Source organism: Enoplosus armatus, chromosome 23 (genome assembly GCF_043641665.1).
Source record: "Enoplosus armatus isolate fEnoArm2 chromosome 23, fEnoArm2.hap1, whole genome shotgun sequence".
Taxonomy (NCBI): Eukaryota; Metazoa; Chordata; class Actinopteri; order Centrarchiformes; family Enoplosidae; genus Enoplosus; species Enoplosus armatus.
The window spans coordinates 8,985,138-9,012,936 of record NC_092202.1 but is presented as its reverse complement, the minus strand read 5'-3'; the positions used below and the strand labels follow the sequence as shown (position 1 = coordinate 9,012,936).

Sequence of the window (27,799 nt, the reverse complement as noted above, 5' to 3'; positions counted from 1 at the left end):
AAGAAAAATCTGCATTTCTTAAATAATGAAAAACTTGTTTCCTTCAGCTAACTTGAAACTTGGCAAAACCAGATGAAGAACTAAGGCACACACACACACACAGCCACGCCAAAACATTGATGTGTTGAGTGAAATAGCTTATCCAGCACCACATGTCCATCCAAGCCTGACCATTCATCCCAAATGATCGAGCTTTAAAGGTTTCGCCAGCAAGTCTGGCATTTGGAAAAAAATATATTGCAGTTCTTCACATAATAGCATTTATGTTGAGAGCCGACTGTCGTATCAAGTTGTCTTCCTTACATAGGCAGACACTTGTTTGTGAGACAATGTTTGAGGAATAATTGGGAGAAATTGGGCCTTCAAAGCTGGGGACAGGAGGAAAATAAAATGCACTTATAGTAAAAGCCTCTACTGTGATTTTACTTCTTGCTTGGTGTAACAGAGGGACGTGGCACAGCACAGAAGGAGAGAGATAAATAAGGCAACATATGCTTCGAGATGAGGGGAAAAGTATAGATTCAAAACAGGCATACACACAATGCAACCACACACACACACATAAAGAAGCAAAAATAGGACAAAAAGTTTAGGATATTAATTTTCATGTCTGACAGCAGAAGTTTACCACAAAGGACAATAAAAGTTTGGTATTTTGAATGTAGTTTTGTTAAGTTTGAATGCAACTCACGGCCCCTGATGTGGTAAACCTGCAAGCAGACTGAAACCAATTCATTCTTAATGTTTAACCCAAGACTCCACACAGACACGTGCAGGCTTCCTTTCGTCTTCTTCGCTCGTGTCATGCAGCTCATTGTTAACACCATTTTAACGTCAAAGGAGTACGGGTCAAGTGAAAGACAGACGCAGGCAGACACAGACATGGGGTAGCGTTCTAACCTGAGGGATGGCAGGTGCTAAGCAGGTTTGATTAATGCAGCAAAGGCTTGACCCGCGGTGGCTATTTAGCTGCAGGAAGGGCAGGGGCGGCTTCTAAAAGCAACACACAGGACCAACAAGCTGACAACATGACGAATATTTAATATGATGGCTGAGCCTTTCTTGACAAAATTGAATCGGAGGCCATCCAGGAGAAAAAAAACAGGGGGAGTGTGTGGAGGACAGAAGCACCTCAGGTTTTTATTTAAATGAGTAACCATTAAAGCAAGCGGCTTCCTTGAGGACAGCCGTTTCCTCCACATCAAAATAAAAATCAGAGCGAAGCCTCTTTCTTTGAAATACTTAAACAAAATGTTTCAAAGATTCCTCCAGGCTACCTTGAGATTATTCACTGCTTACAAGAGGAGGATTTGAAACTTAAAGGGAAACAGCAAGGATAAACTATTATACTCTCTAGGTGGCCCCCAGTGGCTGCATTTAAAAATGGCATCACTGACCTGCCCGCAGCACTTAGAGATATCATCCAATAAAAATCTTATTTTTCAAACTATTCGGTCCATTGTTATGAATTTCAGTGGAGCTGCAACTCAATATCAGTGACTTTATAGTAAAGTGAAAAGATGTCTTCTTTGTAAATTTTGACCTGTTCCACGTTGTTGGGTAGAAGCAGTGTGGAACATATTTTGACAGCCACACAGGTCTGAATGATTTCCTTATCTGCTCTTCTATTGTTTACTTGATGAGTTCCTTCATAAGATATAGCAATGGCATTTCAATAACCCCCATGGTTAAATTGTAATAAGAATCTAGTCTGGATGTGTATTGATTGTCAGCATTACACACCTTCAACACAGAGGTTTTCTAAAATACTTGTTATTGCCAGTCACAAAATTGATTTTTACCATTTTCTGGCCCTTTTGATTAAAAACATCATTGTGGGTCATGTCACTGTTACGGTTAGATTACTCCGTGATAGAAAATGGAATAGGATGCCTGGATATTAAAATGAACATTCTTTTTCTCCCAGAAGGAATCTCCAATTCTAGTTTGTCTTTATTTTCCGTCAATAGGCACATTATGTGTATATCAAAGTCAAAGATGCAGTTAAAAAGAAAGACTCAGCTAACAGTGTGAGAGACAGAAAGAAAGAGGAGGCAGGGGAGATAATGCAACAAAGATTAACTGTGATGGATAGCTGATGCAATAGAAATGAGAGAGACAAAAAGAGAAAGACAGATTACCTGACATGTGTGATGTGGCATGCATGTGAAAGCGGTGGTGTGTTGCTCTACAGCAGGTGATGGATCTGAGCTATATATTGACTCAGGCTGAGAAAGCAGTGGGGGGGGAACAGAGATGCAAGTTTGAGGCAATTCACAATGTAATAATTGTAGTTAAAAATGAAGTGTGAACACTTGTGGAGACGTAAGGAATCAACCTCTTTAAATGAACTGATCAACATTTTGGGAAATATACATGCCATTCTCATGTCTGCATGCTAAATATGGCGCTACAGCCAGCAGACAGTTGGCTTAACTTAGAAACAGGGCGAAAAAGTTAGCTTGGCTCTTTCCGAAGATAGCAAAATCTGCCAACCAGCACCACTAAAGCGCACTAATTTACATGTTAACACAGCAGATTTTGTTACTCTTGGACAGAGCCAGGCTAGCTGTTTCCCCCTGTTTCTAAGTTAAGCTCACCCTGTTTCCAGTCTTTGTGCTAACCGTCTGCTGGCTGTAACATTAGCTTCATATTCTCATAAAAAAAGTGAATAAGCATATTTCCCAAAATGCTGAAATACTGCTGCAAGGGTAACAAATGAAGATATTCTCTTGTACGGTAACGTTAGAGTTTTTAACTGGCCAAAGTGTATTTAAACTTGCATTAACGCTGAAAAGCTGTAAACACATATTATAAGCTTTTAAGTTGATACGGCAAACTTATTATATATCCAGCATATACTTAGCAACATTAGCATTACGTTAATTTGTTTCTTTCAACTGGCAAATGTAACGCCAATATTCACTCATCTTTTAGCTCTGTTATTGGTTTTCACCAACTCTGGCTGCTAAGTTATGCTAATAGATGCTAAATACTCCACTGTTGTTACCAGCTAGCTGCAAACTGCTGTTTGGTGCTGAGTATTTAGCATACAGTGGATTTTTAGGGCTCAAAAACAGCTGCCTACTGTGGTTGAAAACAATGTTATGAGAGTAATGAGCGTGAACCAAAATAGTTGCGGCCTGGAGAGCCAAAACAATGAGCTAAAAAGATGTTATAAACCTCCATAGAGCTGAGGGGAACTGCACAGTTGGGTGATAATTATGTGTGGGTTCATCACTGCAAGACGTATCTCTGTTATTATTATTATTATAAAAATATTGATTATAGCCGCTTTAACCACGGTTGAGTATGATTCTCCATTAACGCAAATTCTTTCCCCTCTTTGTGTCCTTCCTCTGCATGTGCTACATTACATTATGAGTTGCTACAAGGCTTAATGAGTAACCAGAATGTTAAGGAAAGCATGTGGGAATATCTCATAGATAACAATGCATGAAAAGTGATTGACTATGAGAGATTTGACACTGGAGCCAAGCCAGTTGCAGTCCCAGCAGGAAACTACTTAGTCATGCTTTAAAAGCCTGAGGGCACTTTCAAACAACAAACGATGTTGTGTATACGGTGATTTTCAATGAGTGTTGCACTTAAAGGTTAAAACTTGCCAATATATTTAATATGCTACGCAGGGTTTGTTGTTGGACTAAAAAAAATTCAAATGACTTTCTTTCAACATTCAAAAGCAAACTTGATTGTTTTAAATTTTTGAAAGTGCCCAAAATGGCCTGTGCAGATACACTAAACTACTTACTTGAGGTGAAAAAAAGCTACAGAGTGAGGAAATTGTGACCTTTAGATGAGGAGGTAGTTACTAGCAATTGGTTTGACACTATTATACAGACTTACCCTGGGCCTGTGGATAATACTCTGGACCAAGAAAGAGACAGGGTTGCCTGCCCTGCGTATGGCCTCAACCGCCTCCTCGTGACTAGCATCTCTTAGGTCTACACCATCCACCTGACAAAGAGATATCAGGGAAAAGGGTCTGTCAGGTACCAAAAATGTCCACTCTTTTTGAGGATTTTAAACTCTCTTCAGGGTTTTTTCATTCTCTCAAAGGACTGCACCTTAACAAAATAACACTGGATTAAGTTATTAGTCCGAAAATAAGTCAAAAAGTATGTAAAAAAAAAAAAACAATCTCAAGTTTATTAGGTAGTAGGTCTGTGACCTGAAATGTTCCTTTACCTCTACGATCCTGTCTCCAGTCTTCAGGGTCCCATTCTGTCCAGCAGGACTGTCCTCCAGGATGTGCTTGATAAAAATGCCCCTCATCACCTCTCCGTTGCTCAGTCGGCTGCCCATCCCTCGGCCCCCGACGATACTGATGCCCAGGGACTTGCCCGGCTCTCGGAAGAGCTCCACTCTGAGGAAGGTACCAATATCAGCATGCTAGATTTTAACATAATCAAAGCTTTGGCTCTGGTACTGATTTGTTATCATATCTAACATAACATATCTGTCATGGACAAAATTAGATCAGAAGCGCAGATACAGTGTTTACTCACTTCCTAGGTTGGTTCCAGTTGCTGTAAGAGGCACTCTCCTCTCCCTCTCCATCTTCCCGTTCCGGGAGGTTAGGAATATCTCTAAATAGACAAAAAAGAAACAATACGTTTTGTTAGATAACATGACTTAAAGGTAACCTGTGGAGTTTTTGACCACTAGCTATGTAGCAATATTTCTACGAATGGGTTTTGTTTGTTTCATGCCATACCACTGATCTGCAGTTGGTGGTAACGCACATTGACATGTAGCAGTGCGCCAAAAAAGGCAAGGCATAGGAACACTGCTAGCTAGCAAACATGCAGTAAACATTGCGCAACATTTGCAGTGTTTTTTTAGGAAGAAAATACATACACACAACGTGTTTTGGTGAGAAACACTGAATGTACACACAAGGGCACCTGTTTAAGTTTACCTTTTAATAAATGTAATTGCATAACAAAAGCTACTGTGGTAGAGTGTAAGGACATACTTTGGACCTGGAACTGGGACTGGAGCTGTTTCAGAGAAGACGTCATTTTTAGCCTGCTCCAGGCTGGCCTTGTATTCCTCCAGATACTCTGCTGGAACATATGTAATGCTGAACACACACACACACACACACACACACACACACACACACACACACACACACACAAAAGCAAAGACACACAAATAAGACTTATGAAAGAAAACAATTTGGCATGCCCCATTTTTAGAACCTCCATTACCAACCCTGGTGGCAGTTATGCCCTTGTTCACTATGAACTCATGGTAATTTAACAAAAATAGAGACAAACTGACATTCAAGTGCAAACAGGTATGAAAGCACTACAACTACCCCCTTTTTCATTACACAAAAGAGCTTCTTTTAAATCTGCATATTTACTTTAGAAGCTTGTTTTTCTCAAGTCCAGCTAATGTACCTGTAGGTACCAGACTATCATCCCAAGGTGAGATGCAATTAATTTTATATAGGCCCTTCATATTTGACTGTTCAAAACAGATGTTTACCTTCATTAATGTCTGAGCAAATCAAGCCTTCTATCACCTACTTTGTGATGAACTTGTGACTAATTTAAGCAGGTTACTGATTCACGTCAACAAATAAACCAAATGCTAGCTGACAAAAGTGACACCCACTTAAAGTCCCATATCCATACAATTCAGAGTGAAGTTGTTTCTGAAGGGCACAATAACACATTTGAGTGAAGCTGACAGATCCTCAACAGATGGGTTGATTTGGTTTTTAAACGTGATGGCATGCGGACAGAGAGGAAAATAGATTCCAGTGAAATAATGCTGAGGATGAGTGACTTCATTAAGAACGCACAACATGCAGAGACATGTGACACATGAGACATGGCGGAGCTTCAATACCAATGATTAATGTAAAGTGTAAAATGTGAGTTAAAATAGTGAGTTCTAAATGGTGCAAAGGAAAACAAAGAACATCCAGGTGATAACTGTTAGTTACAAAAAGCAAAGAAAACAACTTATGCAACAAGTTAAGTACAGTAAGTAAGTGATGCAGTCAATCAAGATTTATCCAGATATTATTTTGACTATGTGTTGGTTAATACAGAGTGTAGTGTCACAGCATAATTAAAATGTTAATCAACATATCTGAATGATACTATACTAGAACAGCACCTTCACCAATTGAATTCCAAAACATTGGACTTTTATATTTTGTTGTCATCATTGTTTTGACGCTCTTCTAAATTGATCTGACTTTCTAATTCTGTGTCTGGATAAAGCTCTTTAACAGACTGCAATGAAGCCCGACGGAGCAGACGGAGAGAATGAGAGGAGGGGAAACCAAGATGGCAGCTCCTTGCCGAAACACCACCGGCGTAGAAGTTAGTCATACTCACACATAAAATGGGCACAGATCGTCCTCAGGTGCACAAGCAGATCTAGAATGTGAAGAGTTGGCTTTTATGCACCGAAGCTAACAAACCGGCCAAGTTGAGTTCAGCAAGCAGAACTTGTGAAATACCACATCCCAATTTTCTTGTGAGGTAATTCCTTCAGAGGATGGGAGCAATGGTAACTCCTTTAATGCAGGACTTTTTCAGGAATAATGAAGTCCAGTTAGGTAACAGAATTAACTTTAGCTTATTTTGCTTTTGGAATACCTTTGATTGCGTTCCCTGCATTGATTTGGGTTCAGAAAATCTTTCAAGGTTCAAGGTTACATCGCACACGCGTACTGTTTGTAAGGCTTGTATTTCAGCGCTCCTGATGTAATTAAGGTTGGACCTTGTGGAACATCCTTATGTAGTGACTAACAAAAATGCAGAGTTACTAAACAAATACTGAACATCTCACCATCATTCATTTTTCAATAGCAAAGGACAATTTCACAACATCTTTGTATCAACACCTCAGTGCCGTCCCAGTACCAACCAAATTATGTCTGAATTACAGAGAATTGAAAACTCAGGAGCTAAAAGATGAACTAAAAATGTGTAATGGCTAATTCAAACTGGTATGAAATGTAAAGGGCAACAAAATTGTACCCTCGCAAGGGTGTTAAACAACTGCGCTGAAGAGGAATGCATTACGCAATGTACCGTGAATCAGAAAACAATGAACAAATGGGAAAAAGAGTTGAGGGATCAGTGACAATCAAACTAATAAAGTTTAAATCACAATTTGATTATTCATTTAGGCAACATTCTGGCACATCTGTAAATGTTTTACCTCCTCACAAAGTATTGGGGAAATAAATCACATAATACCTTACTGTTCAAATGATACCTGTCCGTTCAAGGCATTTCTGGCAGAGTTTCAATAATGTGGGTAAACGTGTACAAACATGTGCTGTCTAATTATAGTCTCTTACCCCAGGTCTGGTCCAATTAGAGAGTGTCTCCTCAGCATGGCACGGGCCTGAGCATTGGTCATGTTGGCGGTGGGCTCTCCATTGATGGCCAATATGAGGTCACCAACACCCAGACGTCCATCACGGCTGATGGATCCACCATGGATTATACTGCGGATCAGCATTCCCAGGCCATCTTTCATGGCGCTCACAGTCATCCCTTCGAGGTGAATTATAAGAAACTGTTACACACTAAATTTGTATTTTAAATGAATCAATAACAAATACTTTCAAACTCTAACATTTAAGAGCAATCCCTGATTACTTAAAAATGAACTCCTCATGTAAAGATCAAAAGCACAATGTCATCAAGAGACATTTTCAGGACTAACTCCATTATAAATGAAAAGGTGCCCTTAATATAGTAGAACTACATAGTCTCATTGATAAATTCCACCACCAACAAATCTGATTCACAGTTGTGAAACCTCCTCATATCCCAGCAAATTATCCAAGAAACTGTTGCAGAGTGGCATAATATATTTATATATATAAAACTTTCAAACTCCCTTGTAGCATAGTGTTTGAAGTGGGATTTTGGGTTTGAATTATATTTGGTAAAAAGATTGGAAATAAAAAAATGTATTTCGTTGATATTTTGAGTGGGGCAGGCCATAGAAACCTTCAAAGAGTACTAAAAAGCAAAATGAGGTACTGAGGATTATAAACAGTACCTTCATAACACCTATTGTTTTGGAAGTTAAAACTTCTCTGAGTCAATAACAGTCCCATGGGCAGGTTTTGAAATGCAAATGCCCTGTATAGTAATGAAATCACCCTTTCACACTGGAAAAAAGCCAAAAATAATTTCTATCATTTTGCTTAAAATCTGGTATTCATAAAGCACGCCACGAAAGTAAAGGCCAATACGCCTTTCAGACCCGCAAACTCATTTACACTTCTGTGAGGGCTGAGGAGAAAATAAATTAAACAAAAAAACAAAAGAATGTGAAGAAATTAACACAGACCAAGGCTGGAGTTGCCCTTGACAACTGTGATGGTCCTTTCAAAATTGCTCCCTGAGGTCAGTACTTCCTTGTCGCCGTCTTCTGCTGATTCTTTCACACCAGCCTCTTCGTCCTTGAGGGTGATAATTCAACACAGTTATTCATGAAAAGCAAATGAAAAATATAAGGCTGGATTCCAAACAAAGCAGGGGTCTCTAGAGAAAAGGCAGGTGCAGCGAATGGGCTGTGTAAATTAATTCAAAACAAATAAGCTTAGAACTTCATCTAGTATTTCAAAAGAGTCTCACGTCTGACTAGGGTGAGGTGAGACGTTACCCTAAGAAATTCAATTTAAAAGAAAATCAAGGGGGATCATTTTGTTGTAAATAACATGACATATCTGTGATGTTCACTGTATGTCCATCACTAATGCTCATTCATCAGTAAAACAGAAGAAAGAACACCTTCTTTTTCAAGACTTAAAAACGTATCATATATTAAATCCTCCAAATCTATGATTACCTTCATCAAAATCCTTATAGCTCCAATATCTCCAAAACACATGGGTGGCTCCTTCTGATAGTGAAGAGACTCCACAGGTTCGTCTGGGACATTAGATCTGGTCACTATTTCGGCAAATGGGCTGTATGAGTTTGAGCACTCCACCGGTTCTTCACTGGTCGAGTGCTGTGCCAGGTACTGATCAGAACTGCTCAGTATGGCATCAAAAGCCGGGACATGACCTCTCAAACTCGTAGGAGTGAAAGAGGCAGGCTTCTCTGGAGAGAACGCTTGAGTGTTGTCTGCAAGGCCGGACGGTGTTGCAAAGCAGGGATGCTCGTCCAGCAAGTCCAGGCGAGCTGTCAGCTAGGGTAAAACAAAGCATAGCAGCCGAATGAACGTTCCACGCTGTTAGTTAGACAATTGCCCAACAGGGAGAATTCATCTTGCTCAGTCGCCATCCTGCCCTCCTTGTAATGAGCCATAGAAAAGCCATCAGTGGCCAATAGAGGACAGCAGGAATTACTGGTGATCTTGAGCTTGTCATGCACAAAATGTACTTTTATTATAATACCATTTAAGACTTTATTAGAACCAGACTGAGAAGTGATGAATCTCAGTAAGCGCTTCCCTTTGGGAGCCAGAACAGTATAAGTATAAATCTTTAGAAAAAAAGTTAAAATATGCAAATACAAGTGATACAAGTGGGGTTCAATAAGCAGGCATAAGAAGTAGAGTAAAACAAGAAATAGGAGGTTTCATTTTAATAAGGCAGTGCTACACATTTGGGGTGAACTGGGCTGTGACGTCTACATGTGTAAATATTCTCAGGTAAGACAGGCAACAGATTGATAGTCTTTTAAGCCAAAATAGTTATCGCGTAGGAATCACTGTATTATAGTATAGTATCTACAGTATATGGTGTGTGTATATAGTAAATTTACACCATTAAAAAGTGTACATAACATCACTATAAGTAATAAGTATAGGAGAGGATGGTGATACAAATAAAAGGCATTTTTACAAGGGCAGAATCTGACTGAATCTGATTCCTTCATAGCAAGGTATTATATTATTGGTCTTTTAAATTCATCTAATGGGTTACATTATTATAAATGGGCTCAGTCTGCCTTTGTATAGAGATAAGACTAAAGTGCCTTAGAAAAGATTTCCTTGGTATTTTTCAATGGTCTTGAACAGTTTAACCAATGCATGTGCACATGAATGACTCCATTCAAAGCTAGACACCAGAACAGCAACTGGCACAGCTATAATCTATCAATGCAATCATGAGCAAATGAGCTGTCACTGCTTCATTAACAGTAACTTGGAGGCCGACTTTGTGGACTCAATGTGCTTATTTGATCTTCAACACCCAGCCGGCCTATACTGTTGTTCTGTGAACAGATATGGACCAGAAAGAAATACCACCTTAGATACTGGCAGCAAGTCTGAAAAGCTGGTCCACCATTTACTGTCACCGAAGCAGATTTATCAACAGGCTCGTTGCCTCTCTCTAGAGCTCGAGGAAAAAAACTGTTCATTATCACGAGAAGACTGAGCTGTCTGATCTCATACAAACATTTGAAATCTGTTTTGTGAAATCCCCCAGTACTATAAAATGCCCCAAGTTGTCCTGGACTGCGTCTGTCCCTCTAAGCTGCCCTGTTATAATATATATTTCTTAGGAAGGCCCCACAAATAAGGTCAGCTGTGACCTTTGGGGAAACTAGAAGCACACAGACACCTTTAGGAAAACAGTTTGTGTGCCCCTTGCTCTTCTTTGTTTATTTTCTTTGTAACTTAATATCCATTTGGGGAGCTGCTGTTCATGGGCACCAAGAGCAACAAAAGCAGCCGCAGCTACGATCCTCATATAACAAAGTCAGTAATGCTGTTACTGCCCTAACAAAGAAAAACAAAATTTTCTCATGACATTTGGGATCTCGATAACAAAAAAACAAAGAATAATGACTACATGCTGTGTAGCTCATTGTGACAAAGGGCAGTTGCTGTTGCAGAAACATTTAATGAAATCAGGGAATCATTTCAAGTTGTGCTTTTGGTTTCAGTTGTTGCCATTTCTTACCTTGGGCGTGGATGAGTGCAGGTAATCCAGGTCTGCGCTACAGCTGCTACCATGAAGAGCAATCATGGACGTCTGGAAAGTGTCGTCCTCTATCCCAGAGTAAGTGTGATCTAACACCTTTTCATCAGACAGGTCTGCTTCGCTGGTGTCAATCTGTGATAATGAATGGAAGTAGTATGACCAACTGGGACACAAAACTGGCCTTTATTATTGAGCAATTTGGTGAAGTATCCACAGATAGCTGAAATTACCTTGTTATTCTATAACCCTAATGTCAATGCAAAACTAACTACAAAATACTGCTTCATAATGTATCCCTTAATTAATGGAATCTATTTATCAGAATACTGCTCATAGAAGCTAACTGTTGCATGATTACAAACAAACAAACTTCTCTTGGTAAAGTTAGACAGACATGTAAAGTACAATTTGTTTTCCATTTTTCAGGATGTTCTGATTGATTTTTCAGTTTTTCCCAAAAGCTAACTAACCAATGCAGGCTCTGCTCGGTAAACGATGCCCTCAGTCAGTCCTTCTTCCTCTCCTTCTTCAACCAAAATATAGCTGAAGTCAAATGAATGGATGGTGGATGATGAAGTAATTTCCTGCTCACCATATGGGTGTGGAGAGTGGGAATATCCACATATTCCCTAGGAAAGTGGAGAAATTCTTTCAGCTTTACGTAATTTGATTTTTATTTTTTTTGTGACCAAATCAGGTACAAATAAATTAGTATGGAATGGAAAAAGATGTTAGGAGATATTGAGATTATTTATACACTAACTCTCGAGTTAAATGTTGATCTTGGTGCACAAGCGTTCTCTCTCTTTGAATTAATTCTAAACAGAAAATCTCTTGAACATTCCACATGTATTGTTCAGTAAGAGCTCTTGATATTGATTTTGTGTAGCATGCAGCCCAGACAGATATAAGAAAAGCAAGAAGGCATATTGCAGGATTACACTTGTCAGACTCAATTTTGAAAGGCAATACAACAAAATACCCCTCAGAAGTACATTCTACGTCCTGCAGGAGAGTTGTATAACTCCACAGAGGCTTCCTGCAGCTCTGTAATTCAGCTAACCTTGGCAGCCCAGAGGTCTCCCTGTAATCCAACGGCAGATTCAATACAGGAGAAATTCAGCTCTAAAGCTGAAAGAATGCAGGCAGTTTTGCAGAGAGAAACGTCCTGTACAAAGAGTACAGGTGCCTGGAGTGTTGAACATGCCGCTGGATAGACCCAGTATTTTGACAGGTGCCCCGATGTGTTTAAATGTACAAGAGGGTCTGTGCTCTTGGGAAATTCAATAACATAATAATATGAAACAAAGGGCACAGAGCATTTTAGGCTGGTCGCTTCCTCTGAAGGAACAGTGGATGGAATGCTAAACCATGCAGCCTACCTCCGCTCTTATTCCCGCATGAAAAATTTAAGCCCTCGTAAGCTGAACCCTCATGACTAGATACTAAATCGCACAATATAAAGACAGCCTGACTCACAACCTCACATACATGCGGTGATAAATCCCTGACTTGCTGAACAAATTTTGCAATAAAATCACAAAAGCAATATGTTTAAAACTCTTAATAACCCCGACAGATGTGTATACCCCTGTCTCTTTACCCCCAACACACGTCACATTCTACCTTCAATTTTCAGAAAGGTTTAAAGCAAAGAAAAAACGAATAGAATATTAATTCTGATGCTTACAGGCAGTGGTTTGGCAACTCCTATCTGGACCTTGCCAAGCTTGGCCCCCTTCAGGGCCTGGACAGCATCCTCCAAACTGGCATTCTCCAGGTTGGTGGTGTTAACATACATGAGTCGGTCTCCTGGCAACAGTCTGCCATCCTGCTCGGCCACGCCGCTGGGAACCAGAGAGCGAATCACGATCACCGTCTTGGCGGGGTCCAGTGGGTCCTGTGGTGGAGCCGGTCCAGTAAAGTTCAGTGAGAAGAGGTCAACAGGTAAACTATCACAGCCGTAAATTGACATGGCAATCACAGGGAATTTAATATATTTGGTTAGCATGATACTGTGTCCTGTCCTGTGGAAATACTTGAATGTCAAAAGAAGCTATTAAATGTGGATGAAAAAAACAATACACCAAAATATCAAAAATGTCACCAGATGATGATTCTGAATGTTAAGTATTGCTTTCCTGGCGACCTAACTTACTGCCCCATAAGTGTATGATAGAAACAATACAACAACATCTATAAAAGTACAAAAACATTGTCGTAAAATAATAACAATAACACTGTTTGTTTTTTTTAAACCCTCTGTAAGTCCCAGGAAGAGTTCCTACCTGGTAGTCCAGAATGCTGAATCCCAATCCCCCTTCTCCCTTTTCAAGCTCGATATTCTGTATCTCCAACTCCCACATAGCCAAAGGAGATCCTATTGCCTCCTCTGTCACATTATCCTGTGTCGCTGCCGCTTCGTTCACCTCTGAGTCTTCAGCAACCAGAATGCTGCTCAGGTCTATTTGTTTCTGCAGAGGAAAAGCCCAAAATCTCTATGTAACAGCATGCCTTCCTCACTTTTACTCCCAACCCATAGGCTGCTACCCTCTAGTTGTGTGCCTGGCTCAGGTTTCTGGCAGTAGATAAAAGGGAAATATCTTTGGGATGCTTGGGCCTTAGTACATTATCAGAGATAAAGCTGGAGAGATGAAAATCCCTTTCCCCAAAGGGAAGCTGCTTTTGATGTCTCTTAACTCTAGCAAATGTTGTTTGTGACTGTTGCTGCAGTATTACTTGAATTGGTCTTAATAAACTTTCAGACTCCCCTGCTTATCACTTACGTCTTAATCCATCATGGTTGGCAATGTGGAAAGCCAATGGAGCGACTGACAGAGTGGGGCTGGGCTAATAATGGTTGATGGGTTATAAAGGAGGAGGAGGAATTAAAGATTATTGCTCTCCAATCATATTACCTAACTTATATGAAGGGGCGGGGGAACATTTTTCATGATACATTACTGCATGTCAGGGAGAAGCAGGGAGTTTCCGACTATACTTAAATGCATCTTCTGCTGCAATGCTCTGTAAGTAATATAGTCTGCATGTTTTTATCCTTGACAAGGAAAAGCTTTCGGTTCCTCTAGGTTTTCCCTCTCAAACATAACAAGCAAACATGTTATGGTGATAAATTAAGAAAAACATATATTCTATAGTTCTAAATAAATCCGAAAAATCTACCAATGCAATAGTATAGCAATACAAATGCAGTACCTCTAACTCAGGTGTTGCGGACAAAGCCTCTGACTCTGGTTGGACAGCATCCATGTCAGTCTGCAGGTGAGGGGCGGGCCTACAACATGTCATGTATACACAGAGTGGAAGCTCCTTCAAGATTCTGACTACTTCCTTATGGGTCTCACCAATTAGGGATATACCATTGACCTGTGACAGAAGAAGTTAGTCTTAGCATCAAACAAAAATATGTACCGTATCTTAGTAGCATTAATTGCTTGGGGGTTTTTTTGTAAAAAAAAGTGTGGATAGTGGAAAGTTGTAAACTCAATATTGACATATTTTCACTGAAAATGGCTGGAAATTAGGTTGATGCGAGCACCGTAAAACCAAAACAAGCTGCAAGAAGCTGAAACTGAGCTGAGGGGGACTGCAGAATTGGGTGATAATTCTCTGTGGGTCTGTCACTACAAGCGACCCCTTTCACATTACACATAGTCATTCAACATTTTGTTAAGTTAAAAAATATTGGTTAATTTAATTTGATCAATTGCTGTGGGGGAAATTCAACCTCTGCATTTAATCTAATACAATGCAATATGAAAAGCTCTATACTGTTGTTAATTAAATTAAACCACATACCTCAAGCAGCTCATCTCCACTGAACAGCTTGCCACAGCGCCCAACCGGTCCCTCAGGTAGAACAGAGCGGATGTAATGATGCCCACTGTTGGCCTCTAGACTGATGCCAAGGCCACTGCTCTCACTAAACTTCTCCACCTGAGCCACCTGTCATGGAAACAAGAAGTCACATCTCAGTTAGCGTGTGAAACGCTTTGTTTATTATAAGGGATTATTACTTTACTAGAAATCTATTAATGACACAATCCCTTTTGTTTGATGACTCAGGTCATTCTTCCTTTTAAGATACCAATTTTGAGCTGTTCACCATTATGAAGCAATTGTCAAAGAACTAAGCTCTGGAAAGTATCATTTGTTGCATGAGAGAAAGGAGTTCACATTGAAACTTACTACAACTTCATTACTTGGACCCAGAATCTCCTGCCACTTCTTCATTAGTTCTTCCTCTTGAAAGACTGTTTGCTTCATCCCTGGGAAAACAAAATAAAAAGTACAAGAAAAAAGGCAAATTTGTAATAAACCATCGACAGCCAGCAAACAAACATCTTTAAATATAAATATATTTAAATAAGAATACAAGATCCCCAAAAAAACATTTATCTGCACATGTGAAACTACCAACAGCACCCATCTAAATATTTCTTACAGTATGTTTTGCTAGTCAGTGTGGTCCTGACAACAATTACCCTTATCTGTCAGATGTGTGCCCAGTATCTCTGCTGGTGTACTTAAAGAAGAATCTCAGCCTCCTACCATGTTTGTCTTCTGTTAGCTGATCCGTGGCTGGGCTGACATCAGATCCTTCACTCTTTGTCTGGAGCGGCTTTTCATCCGTGGTGACTGTAAACACACACAATGAGACACACAGTGAGGCAGACAGCGTCACAGACACATGACATTTTAGGCACATAGCCACTGGAAAAAGTTATGTACTTTCCAATAACAGCACACGTACATACAAAAAGCACAAATGCATCAATGCTGAATTTATTTGGAACAACAAGTGTTTTTTTATTTTATTCTTCCAAAATAGTTCAAGCATTTCTAACTTAAGAAGAACCTATCTCATTTCCTCTTGGTCTGAAACGGATATACATACCTTTGCTGATGTCATCCATAATGACAGACTATAAACATTACAGGACTTCAAATATCTGTTTAATGATCCTAGTACTCTTTTTTACAGCTTCATGCCGCTGTTTATGTCTTTGGAGTTCCACAGGGCACCGAACTGGTTGCCCATGAAATTACTACGTATGCGCCCAGGCAAGCCATGATCTATGCTGTACATCAGCAGCTTTTAAGTGCTAACATAAAACTAATATTTGGTAGACTGGTATGCGAAAAGGAACTCAACAACCCTGACTTGAACAATTTAAGGGAGTAGTTAAATTTCTTTACTCCCAACCGTTAAATGACCCATTACAACTTTATACACCGGACCTGTAAGTTAGCTAAAATATATTCTAGTTACTCACCTGACTATTCTGTTTTTTTTACCAAGGGAGTTCCAGGTACATAACCTCATATAATATGGTGATGCACTGATGAAGTACATTTGTTGAAGACTCTTTTCTCTTTTTTATTATCTATAATCCTTAAAAGTGCAAACTTCTGTAATTGGGATTTTTTTCTGACAGGTTTCACAGAAGCCAAGAAAATTCTAGCCTCCTCTGTCTGTTGACCGCTGGCTGCTAGTTTTTCTGCAGGTTTTTGGGCTAGAACTTTCTATTGCCAAATCTTATCACTTTCAAGCTCCATCTATCACTATTGACAACTTATGCTATGAAGTTGCTTTTCTTATTTCTGCAATAGCCCGGGGGTCCTGTCAGTACAGCTGGAGACGAGAATCTTTCTGTTTACTCTCTGTCTTGTTTGATGTAAAATAAAAAAACACATGAAGCACATCATGGGTCTTAGCACATACATGCAGACCTCAGCTGTAACTCAAGTGTCAACTTCTTAGTTGTGTGGATGCCCTGTCAAATAATCATCATATGCTGATTTATTATTGAATGTAGGTCAGGGTCTAAACAATATGATGGAAAACTTGTGTTTCTTTCTGTAGAAATGTGGTTGTTTGCTCAGCCCAGCCAGTGCTCTGTCTGTGCAACATAAAAAGTGGTTATCTTTATTTCCATGTCTGAGAAAATAGTTGTGTCCTCTTGACCTCAGTGATTATTAATATTGAGTGCATTCCCTCACTTGTTAGGGGAAAATTGCCAGTAAACGTGGGCGTATTGATATTATTAGGAGCAACCCTTAAGAAAAGGTTTTTTTTTTACTCAAAATAGTAACAAATAAATCCTTCTGTAGCAGAATAAAGACACCTGCTACATATCCAGTCTCATTCTGTAATATATCACAATGTTGACATAAATTTGGACTGTATTTGAGCATAACTCTGCTGAAGAAAGTCTTGTTAGTGCATTTTAACTATATTAATAAAAGGGATTGAAATATCTATTTGGAGTCACTCGTCACTGCCTCTTAAAAACTCCTGTCTGAGCAACATTTTCACACCTTCTTTGACAGGATGATGAGTAACAAGGAATGTTTTCTGTACCTTGAGCAGCCTCCTCGGCCTTCTTCCTCTCCAGCTCTAGCTCCCTCATGACAGTGGTGGTGGTGGGGAGGATGGTGGAGGAAGGGGGTAGGACGGTGACACTGGGGGCCACAGCGGGGGGGATCTCGTCTGGCCTGAAGCCCCGTCGGATCAACTTAAGGTGGACTGTCTGGCTTGTGTGTCTGAGCACTTCCACTGCCTGTTGATTGGTGTATCCCTGGATATTTACACCATCGACCTGCAGAGGGCGATCATTTGTGAGCCCATGGATTAAATAAGTGCCAATATGTGCGGACATTGGGAGCGTGCTGAATTGCCATCTATATTCTTGGTTGACAGAAGTGGAATTGAAATAAGATTGATCAGTGATTTTAAACACCAGCATAATTAGAAACAGAGTGCTGCACATGGATGCCATTCACTTAGGACAGGTAAAAAATGCATATGTTTAAAGAATTCACAGTCTATTAAGTGTTTTATTAATATCTTAAGTTGTGTCCCAAAGCACATTATCATTTACACTTAAGAGGAAAACTCAATGAAGCGCACACACACCAATACACCAGAACAAAACAAGAGTTTGCGAGAACTTTAGAAAACACAGGGTAACATTAACTCAAATGATGCAAGAAACACAGTTTAGCTTCATTGTTAATGTCCTGCAGTAATGAAATTAAAAACTGAATTGCTCAATGTGGGAATTCAAGACTCTTACATTCAATGTCCCAAGAAAAAACACTTTATGAACTATCAGTTAATTGTAAATTATTCATTATTCATCTCATAATTTCCCTCCATTGAAATGAGTAAATGGGATCACTATAATAGTTAATATAAAACATCCACTGCATATTTTACCTCATGCCAGTGAAGACAGAGGAAATAGTAATAGCTACAAAGAGCATAATTGGGGTACTTACAGCTATTATCTGGTCTCCAACATGAACACGTCCATCTTGATCTACGGCACTGTCTTTTGTTATGCTTTTAACAAAAATACCAGAGGGCTCTGAGGAAGCAGAACAAGTAAAAAAAAAAAGATGAGGAACATAGCCGTGACTCATAAGACCCAAAGGAGAAAAGCAAATAGATGTTTCAGTTTGATGTTAAAAAGGGTTAGTGTTAGTAAGCATGTTTCAATATTACATAAGTCATGAACAATGATATGAAGAACCCAGTGCACTTATGCTAACCTTGAAAAATGACTTGAATACTTTTTATCCAAAGCAATTCAATATTCAATGTAACAGGTCAAAATAAAAGGCTAACTGCTACATTTCATAGGCCAATAAATGTGAACATATTTCAAAGAAGATTTTTTGGGGCAGTGGAAAAAGCTAAAAACACTGACACTGACATCACCTTATAAACCTTGTTGTCACATCCAGCAGACTAGGAGCAACAATGGCATTCATTTGAAGTCGTGTTTCTGTCCACCTGTGGAACTCAAGTCTAATATTCACCCCTTTTTTAGCTTCTTTTTCTTTAGCTGCTAAATGCTCCAAGCTAACTTTGTCTGTCCACCATATGGTGTTGGACATGTAGCGTACAGTGGTCTCATCAGCGCTTTTTTGCTGAATCAATAACCTAAAAGCTGCTAAAACACTCACCACGAGCAACTCCTTTCATATTACACATTTGATCCACGGTTTTTAGGCTTAGAAAATATTATCATTGCAGCTTAAATGTATCTTTAGTGAAACCAATATTAATTTATTCTATCTATTCTGAAAAGGTGAGCTGCCATTTCTCACCTGAATTCTTATCTCCAACATAGCCAGCAATAGTGATCCCGAGTCCCTGGGTGTTCTTGGTAAGGCTCACATCAAATGCTTCAGCCTCCTCTTCCTCACAGTCCTGTGAAAAGATCGATGGCAATGTCAGGTCAATAACCACTGATAGCCAAATAAAAGTAAAGCATGATTCATTTGACAACAGCGGAAAAGCAAGTCACCAAAATACATTTCTTAACTTTGACAATGAGGGCTCTTAACCTGGCAGCCATAAAAAAACACAGCTAATGTGTACAATCAAAAGAATATGATGTCCGTCATTCATATAGTGAGTCAGTGAAATTCATTCGTGTTTAAACAGGGCTGAGTGTTGAGAATAGCCATGAAATCGCTCTTTGTAAGTGCTGTTTCTGAGAAGCAATATCTGCTCTCCAAAGTGTGAGTCACAGCTGATTTAAACTGCTATTTTCTTTAATTCCATTTATCCAGGGCTGTCAAGAGTAAGAAAGCATAAAACTGGAGATAAAAGACCTGAACTTTAGGCTTGAAAAGTGTTTTTGATAAAAGTGTATAATTCTGTGTGTTGTACATGGTAATCAATTGTTCATTTGTTATTGTGAAACTGCTTTCCTTTAGTGACACTACAAATCATGAAATCAATTTGAATATAACGCATTTCCTCATTGTAAGAATTTGTACCGAATTTCTGCCACATTTTGAGTGAAACAGTGTCTCACCTGTTGTTCATTGACAGTGGGGAGCACCACAGGCATGATTGCAGAGACAGAGGGATTCTCATCCACAGGACCCCTGGTAACCACCAGCTTCACCCTGTTGCCACACTGCCTGAGGACCTGGGCCACCTGTTCGCTGCCCATGCCATACAGGTCAGTGTCTCCGATTCTCAGGATGTGGTCCCCACTGCGCAGGCGGCCATCCTGAGGTAGAAAAAACTTAGTCTGTGTCGCTTCAGTAGAAATCAAAACCATAACAAAGTAAGTGCTTGCTTTACCTAACTGACAAGAGTGACCTCTCTAGAACATTGAAAGTGTCACGAAATACTAAAAACTCGTAATCTTTTTATGGTAAGCACTGTATGAACAACTATTGCTAAACCCACTGCAAGCCAATTCCCAAAGAAAGTAGAGTTGCATTAATGCAATCACCTGATCCGCTATGCCTCCAGGAAGGATGGTTTTGACAATAACCCCAGTGGTCTTTCCTCCAACAATACCAAAGCCAAGACCAGTGCCATCGTTGACAAGCTCAATTGTCTCCACGTGCTGCCACTAGTCATAGTAAAAGAGAAGAAACAATAACATTTCACACAGAAAGAGTTTCATTTATCCAGCCATAAACGCCAGAGATTTCAAAAAGCTTTTGCTGAATAATGCGAATGAGTTTTCACTGAAAATATAGTGTTTAATCAGTAGTTGTAGCACATCTTTATTTTTTCTGACAAGAAACAGGTATGTGCATTCACCATTGTGCCATACTCAAATCTTATTGCCATGTTGGATTGCGGGAGCCGCTTCTTCTCTATTGTGTCTTTGTGTAAACTGTATGTGTGATTAATCCGTGTGTTATACTCTATGTGTGTCTAGTTTTATGTGCGTCTCCTCAAGCAAATCTTGTCAGACTATGTACCTTTTCCACATTCCTTGCAGACATCTGTTTGCACAAGTCTTGTAAGCAGGCTTGTTGTTAAATTAGCAAGTGGGCGTATAAGTGCAAGTTTTCAATCATGACATTGTTGTGAGAATGTGTCTGTACCGCGCTGGAGTTGGCTGACAGTGTACTGGCAGCAGAGGGCGTGCGGGACACCACAGGACTGGCCAGCTGAGGTATTGGTCCTCTGGCCACCATGAGCTGCACCCTCTCTGAAGCACTCTGTAGGATGCCTATAGCCTGTTGGTGGGTCACTGTCAGGTCCAGGGGCTGGCCATTGATGGCTAAAATCTGGTCAGCTTCTTTGAGCTTCCCATCACTGCAGGGGAAAGAAGCATGGAGTGTCGTAGAGACAGGGAGAGAAAGGGACAGTTAAAAGTGTCAGAGCCTCTGAGATTTGAACTAAATCTGCCTCTGATCAAGTGATTATCATCATGTTTTTCCTCATTTCACATATAGTATATAGACTACTCATTGTGACTGACATCATAATGGCCTTTTCTCCCTTTGTTCTTACAATTTTTGCCAGATTTTGTCAAATTTCTCTTTGAAAGAAATGTATAGGTAATACTACAAATTTAGTTATCTTCCTATTTGAATAACATTTTTGTAAGTAAGCTCTGAGATGTTTTGAAAGCATGAAAAGTATAGTTTTAATTTAAAGAAAACATCTGAAAGCCACACTCTGAGCAAAAAATAATTGAAACATAAAATCTTTCTTCTTTACTTCTCGGTAAAAAGGCCAATTTGTAAGAATCGCTAAATTTCCCTCATGTCCCCAAACAATCTGTGAACGTCCCTGACTGTCTGAAAAAGACTTCTCTAATTCCTTAATTGTAATTCAACAATCGGCCAAATGTTGAAAAACTTCCTGGAATGTAGACTTTGTTGTGATAAGATTTTAATCAGTCTTGAGCTCTCTCAGTGGCTCTTTGAATGATGGCATGTTGATTCTTACATACCAGTGAGCCACACTTCCTGGTTGAATTTCCTGGATGAAGATGCCGAGCTCTCCGCGGTTCTCGCTCTTTAGGCCCACCACGCTGAAGCCAAGTCCTCCTGACACTGGCTTCTGCAGGTCCACGTGTGTCACGTGGCGCCCCTGGATCATAGACACATACTGTACATTCAATTTGGCATCAAAGCTACAGGCAGCCTTTAGAAGTCTATTTGAAGTGCCGCAGTGTGCAGTCTGTAGTTCTCATCTTTGACTGTCTTTGGATATTTGGTTCGAGTTAAGAAAGAGCTATTCAAGGTGATCTACCTATTTACAGTCGAGGTGCTGATTTTTGTGCATGTTAAAATGGCCAAAACATATAAAACATCAACAAAAGACTTCAGAAGCAGCAGGATGTCACTATATTAGCCTATGTTATTACACACAGTTTAAAAAGCAATATACAAACAGCACAATGATTGCTTTGGCTTCACAGTTGCCTATACCTGTGCCATGGAGTGAATAATGTGTTCAAATTCTTCAGATGATGCTTTGCCATTGATGTGTGTAGAAGCTGATATGTCTGAGTAGGAAACATGGCCGCCATTGGGCTTGACTGCTGTGATGTGATCGCCAAGGTCACTCCCACGTGGCACTGGGACACTCCCCTGGAAAAATAAAGAAATGCAGATGTTTCATTGACGTATCATAAATACATGTGTAAAATAACACCATGGAAGAAAAGAAATTTGATCAAACTGAAAAAGACACTGGACTTCCATTGTAAAAGTTGGGATGATGTCTGTTAGGTTTCCAGTTTGCGGCTACATAACAGCTTTGAATTTCGGTAAAATGCTCCTGCAGAGAAGAGCAATTACTGGCATCAATCCAACCAAAGACAATTAAAAGTTTGAACAAAAAACATCATGACTCATTCCTACTGTGAATGTAAACACTGAGCAAATTTAATTTTAGACACTAAAAACCCTGAAGTCTGGGTGTCTGAAACCACTGGGATGCCAGATAGTTTGTTATCCCACCATGATTAGCTGGATCTATGGCAGCCTAATCCTTCAGGGGATAATGGCTCTTAGCTGATGTTCCAACAATGACTAGGCTCCAAATACAATATTTCTATCGCGGTGGGGGAAAAGCATCTCTGGCCATCTGGATGCCTTAATATGCTTGAGTTTTAATTACTGCAATGACTTTACTTGTGTGACAGATGAATTACATGAATGCGTCAACTACATAAAACAGTGTTTTCCCGATTTCATTAGCCAAAGGGCGTAATGTTTATTACCATCTGAATTGGATTCAAAAGGACGGACATAATACACAGCAATAATGTCATAAACACTCCATTTGGCATATGGCATTGCCAAGCTAAAGCTGTCCTTGTGAACTTGTGCGTTTGCATTAGGAAGTTGACGGCACAACTTTCAGAACTCAGGAAACATGTACTGTAAATGCCTCCTTTAAATGCAGTCTCAGATTAGTCCTGAGAAGCAAAACTCCATTGGACAGGACACATTAGTGCTGCACACTGCAAACAAAACCCTATGGGCCGGGCTAAGTTAGCGTAGCATGCTGCTAAGTTGCTGTCCTCATGCATGAGCTTTGTTAGCTGGGGCCTGGCTAAGAGGATTAAAGTTCCAGTTTGGTTCTTGCACATTTAAGAAATTGTTTCTGCCCCACTTCACACAGTGGCCTCTTTCTCATTGGAGAGTAGGGCCTTGTCGCCATAGCGACATGGGCTGCGCAAGGCCTAACTAGCAGAGCCAGAAGACAGACAGTGTGTGTTTATGTGTCTGGCTCTTGTCTCACAACAAAACACAAAACGCTCCCTCTCTCCAAATTGGTTCGGCTTAAAGGAGCCAAACAAGTGCAGTTGGGTTTGGAAGCTCTATAAAAACATAACAGACTTGTTGCTGTTTCCCAAATACATCTCTTTACCATTGTTACAACGTGGACTGGGACATCTGAAGGGAATTTATGATGAATGGCTGCTTGATACATTTTTAAAGTTTGTAAAACAAACACACATGCATTAGCACACACACACACACATAGGAATGTACTTCTTTTGAAATAAGCTAAATCACTAGCACACAAAAATGCCAGCAGGGCTTTTATAATCTAAATTCCACAAGGGGTAAAAAGCTCTAGCATCCCTGCCTCCCACTGCATAGCTCACATATTTTCGTCTCTATTTCTCAAACGCTTACCCTGGCCCCTTTCCACTGTGACTTAAGAGCCCTTTCCCTCCACTCAAATGTTCAGTTCTCAATGGAGAGAATCAGCTCGAAAAAGAGTTCCTGACTTAGACCAACTATCTCTGCTCATGTACCCATATTATATCTGGCTTGTGTGAACCCTGACAGCAATTTGGCCATAGCAGCAACACTATTGGGGATGGGGATTGAAAGGGGGTGGGGGTGTGTGTCTTGACATGAGCCAAAAACAGAATCAGTGAGGTCACCCAAGAAACAGGAAAGATAAAGGCAGCAGCAACTGTGGAGAACATGAGATATGGAAATGTTCTAACCTCACAGAGATACAGGTAATGCAGGAGTTTACTCATGTATCCACAGACTTCTGCACATTTTTTCAAGTTTGTCTTTAAACATGCCCATATGTTCATCAAAAGCATTATTGCTCGCTGCACTTGTTTCGTTTGTCCGTACCAGCTGTTAAAGAGCTCCCTTCCTATTCCACAGTCCTCTTTCTGTGCAAAAATGCATTTCTGAAGTTCAGCCAAAGCTAACATGAGGCTTCAACAGTCTGAGTTAGTCTAATTAAGTGGGTATCTTCCCAAGGTCACAGTCTTTTTAGAACGAAATTCCCTTACTATTCATCCACTGCAGTCCAGCAAGGACTTGTGAAAACAAGAGGGAATTTTGTTCAAAAAAGATTTTAACGTAACGACTGCTGAAGCCTCATATTAGCTTCAGCTGAAGGCATGTGTGCACAGAACGACAGAGGATTTGGTCCTGCGTCACCTACATCGGAATTGCCTAAGGATGGGATGTCTCTGAGGCCAGTATGAACAGAAGGAATGATTACAGCAACCAATAACGCTTTTACTGTACATATGGGCATGCTCGTTTCGTCTGCAGGGTGACACTGCCACGGTAGCTTGCAAGTACTTTATATTGCCCGTCCTCATCCTACATGATGATAATAAAAAAATAGCTCTTATTTCTCATCAAACATGACTATTTCTGTTTATATTACTTCTGCACCAACAAAGTATGATGCTGCCATCTGGCATTTTGGCAGTTTATACTCATATACTAATAATGCAGACCTCTAAATGACCATAACCTTGTAACCTCTTAATGACTGTCCATGGTGCCTTAGCAGCCTGGGCACCCAGCATCTCTAATTTGTATTCAAGCATCGTTTTTTTAGATGTAAATTAAAACTAAACTGTAAACTAGTTATGTTTATTGCATTATTACGGATACCTGCCTGCAAGGTATTTAACAATGACAAATTAAATCATTTTTAGTTTACCTGGTCTCTGAGATGCTGGACGGACTTCTGCAAGGCCAGGATCTGGTGGAAGAGGGGGCTCTGGAGCACTGATTTGAGCAGGCTGAGCTTCTCCTCAGTGGGCACCTCCCCCCGCTCCTTCAGTTTGGCCTGGAGACGCTCCACCGCCTGCAAGGCACGCTGTGTATCTGCAAGCCGTCGCATATTTCAGTGACAGCGCCGGCCGGAGTGAAGGAGTGGATGCAGGGAGATGGAGGCGTGGGAGAGATAGAGGTGGAGAGAGGTGATGAGGACGGAGGCCTTATCAGCACACAGGCAGATACAGGGAGACAGGGAAGGGTGTTTGGACATGGCCTCATTTATACATTTAAATATCCTTATTTAATTTTACTTATAATGATGTACTTTTTAAAAAATATAAAGTGTGTCATAACTATTTGGCGTATTCCTTGGACTTCTTCTTTATGTTTAACAATGACATGTAAATGAGGCATAGAGGAAGGATGGAGAGAGCCACACATCTCAACCTGTAGGCTTAGCTAAGGCTGACTGGTGTTCAACAGACCTTACTATATCGAAATCACATAGCATCAGGTTTTGTACCAGAAGAAATAAACTCAATTTTCAACGTGCTGAATTTGTCTGCAGAATAGCAATGTTTCTTTTTCTGACTTCAGGGTCAATGGTGGGCTGCACAGGAGCATAGAATGGGTATCAGGAGGAAAAGATAAAAGAACCAGGCCCTCCACAGTTTGTTTGCTGGACCCTGCATAAGCCCCACATTCGAGCAACTCCAGAGTGGCTTGTTAGTGAGGATGGGCCAGCCCAATGTCATCTGGACAAAAATGAAGCAATTTCCAAAGCTCACCAACTGTGACTAACACCTAATAGGGCGTGCACAAGGGCCAAAGCACTTTTTGCACTTAGAAGCTTTGTTGTTTGAACAAAGATTGTAAACAAGCCAATAACACTGGAGTCACAGCAGGGTTTTTTTTCTGTTCTGTCCTACGCAGGTAAGTGTATCATTTTCATTGCCCTCGCCTGAGTGTGCATAATGAGGAGTCCCACCAGAGTGTGGCATGTATGTGTGTTGGCCTGTTTGCATTTGTGTGTGTGTGTTTGTACGAGTTTGATTCCATTGAAAAAAAATATTACATTTGAAATTGAATTCTGTGCTTCCAAATACTACTAATTTCTTTAAGTATGAGATGAAACGTAAAATGAAATGATCCAACCCTCAATTCTCATGCTACCAAGACTGGTGTACAAAGCCCCATTGCCCCAACGTGCACATTACAGTTGATGTAGTGCATGAGTACATGGTCAATATGCCAGTCTTGAGAGTGACCACAGATTGCGGCTTTAAAGAAAGAAGCTGGCAGCACCCATTTGGCTCCATGCTTGACAGTTGGACAAATATATCTCTATGGGGACAAACAAACAATCAAGTATGTGGCAACATTATCAGATATGGCAACACTGGCAGTCCACAAGCCTTGAACTGAATCCAGGGCCTCTTACACTGGTTGAGGAAAACTAACAGCAGGAGCCAAATACGGATGCCCAACTGACAAGACCAAACCCCTCTGCAAAAAATGCTCATTTTAGGAATGAAGATTAAGAATAAAAAAGACACAGCAAGTGTGCAGATGCAATATTTCATTTTTTGTCCTGTTTATTATGGTAGTATTGAATCTTAATTAAAATGAGTATTTGGTATCGGAGACACAGAGGCTCTGCCTCTTAAATTCAGGACAGAAGGAGAGAAAAGAACATTTGACACATACAATGGACACATAGCCAATCTTTTTCACAACATCATTTCCTTCACATGTATTTTCAACCATAATGAATAACACACTGACTCAATCAGTTGTATCTGGCTGCCATGAAACAACAAAAAAAAACAATTACTTACCCATTGTTTCTATCATTTTTAGAACTCCAGGTGAATGTGATTTCTCCCCATTAACAGCAATTTCAAACTCTTCCCTTTTTCAAGGCCTGCAAAGAACAGCACAATGTGTTATGTCTTTTCCTCAACAATCAGAGAATATCAGGGCACAAATTCCCTCATCTTTTTTTAACTTCCACAACGCACTCTATACAAACAGGAAGTGAGAGCTGGAAAGGCTCACTCTCCACTGAACCTAACTTCTTAAACACTCTCTATTTGAAAGGTCAACATGAAAGGGAACATGGATTTATTTTCTTTCAGCCGGGGCCATATTTATCTCTTAAGAATGCTTCACCATAACATCCCAGAGTAGCCATTATGCTGGGGAACTGTAGGCTATTTACTGAGTCCCCAGTGCAATGGTGCAGTGTGTCTGTTTGAGCACACATCTACTGCAGGTTGTTCGTTCCCTTATATTTGACTAATGCTCTTATTGATGGATTAACACCTGGTAATTTACATTCCCGGGATTTAATTCACTGCACTTTGGCAGTAGTTTTGGAATATGCATGACATGTCTGCAGTCGGCATAAAATATGATTATCCAGTTCACTCCTATCAGATAAATATCACCATATGTCTTCCTGAAACAACATTTTTAGGATTAATAATTATATTCAGGCCAAGTAGTCTTATCAGTTATTTTAAAACTAGCATAAGACCTTGT

General features: G+C 40.1%; 1 protein-coding gene across 1 annotated transcript in view; it reads right to left on the bottom strand.

Annotated features, from left to right (window-relative positions):
- LOC139305993 (multiple PDZ domain protein) overlaps positions 1-27,123 on the bottom strand; it is a 41,909-nt gene extending 14,786 nt beyond the window's left edge. Inside the window, exons 1-28 of the mRNA XM_070929947.1 lie at positions 27,094-27,123; positions 25,197-25,363; positions 22,184-22,345; positions 21,703-21,842; positions 20,846-21,059; positions 20,239-20,361; positions 19,810-20,010; positions 19,094-19,196; positions 18,260-18,348; positions 17,340-17,577; positions 15,527-15,613; positions 15,164-15,243; positions 14,774-14,920; positions 14,171-14,341; positions 13,243-13,428; positions 12,645-12,854; positions 11,425-11,583; positions 10,934-11,086; positions 8,866-9,210; positions 8,365-8,476; positions 7,358-7,556; positions 6,384-6,425; positions 5,000-5,107; positions 4,530-4,610; positions 4,210-4,387; positions 3,868-3,978; positions 2,142-2,228; positions 901-993 (exon numbers count right to left, since the gene is read on the bottom strand). Coding sequence (XP_070786048.1) covers positions 901-993; positions 2,142-2,228; positions 3,868-3,978; positions 4,210-4,387; positions 4,530-4,610; positions 5,000-5,107; positions 6,384-6,425; positions 7,358-7,556; positions 8,365-8,476; positions 8,866-9,210; positions 10,934-11,086; positions 11,425-11,583; positions 12,645-12,854; positions 13,243-13,428; positions 14,171-14,341; positions 14,774-14,920; positions 15,164-15,243; positions 15,527-15,613; positions 17,340-17,577; positions 18,260-18,348; positions 19,094-19,196; positions 19,810-20,010; positions 20,239-20,361; positions 20,846-21,059; positions 21,703-21,842; positions 22,184-22,345; positions 25,197-25,363; positions 27,094-27,109 — 4,002 coding nt within the window. The 5' untranslated portion in view covers positions 27,110-27,123. The remainder of the gene's footprint in view (positions 1-900; positions 994-2,141; positions 2,229-3,867; positions 3,979-4,209; positions 4,388-4,529; positions 4,611-4,999; positions 5,108-6,383; positions 6,426-7,357; positions 7,557-8,364; positions 8,477-8,865; positions 9,211-10,933; positions 11,087-11,424; positions 11,584-12,644; positions 12,855-13,242; positions 13,429-14,170; positions 14,342-14,773; positions 14,921-15,163; positions 15,244-15,526; positions 15,614-17,339; positions 17,578-18,259; positions 18,349-19,093; positions 19,197-19,809; positions 20,011-20,238; positions 20,362-20,845; positions 21,060-21,702; positions 21,843-22,183; positions 22,346-25,196; positions 25,364-27,093) is intronic.
- Between the last annotated feature and the right edge of the window lie 676 nt (positions 27,124-27,799).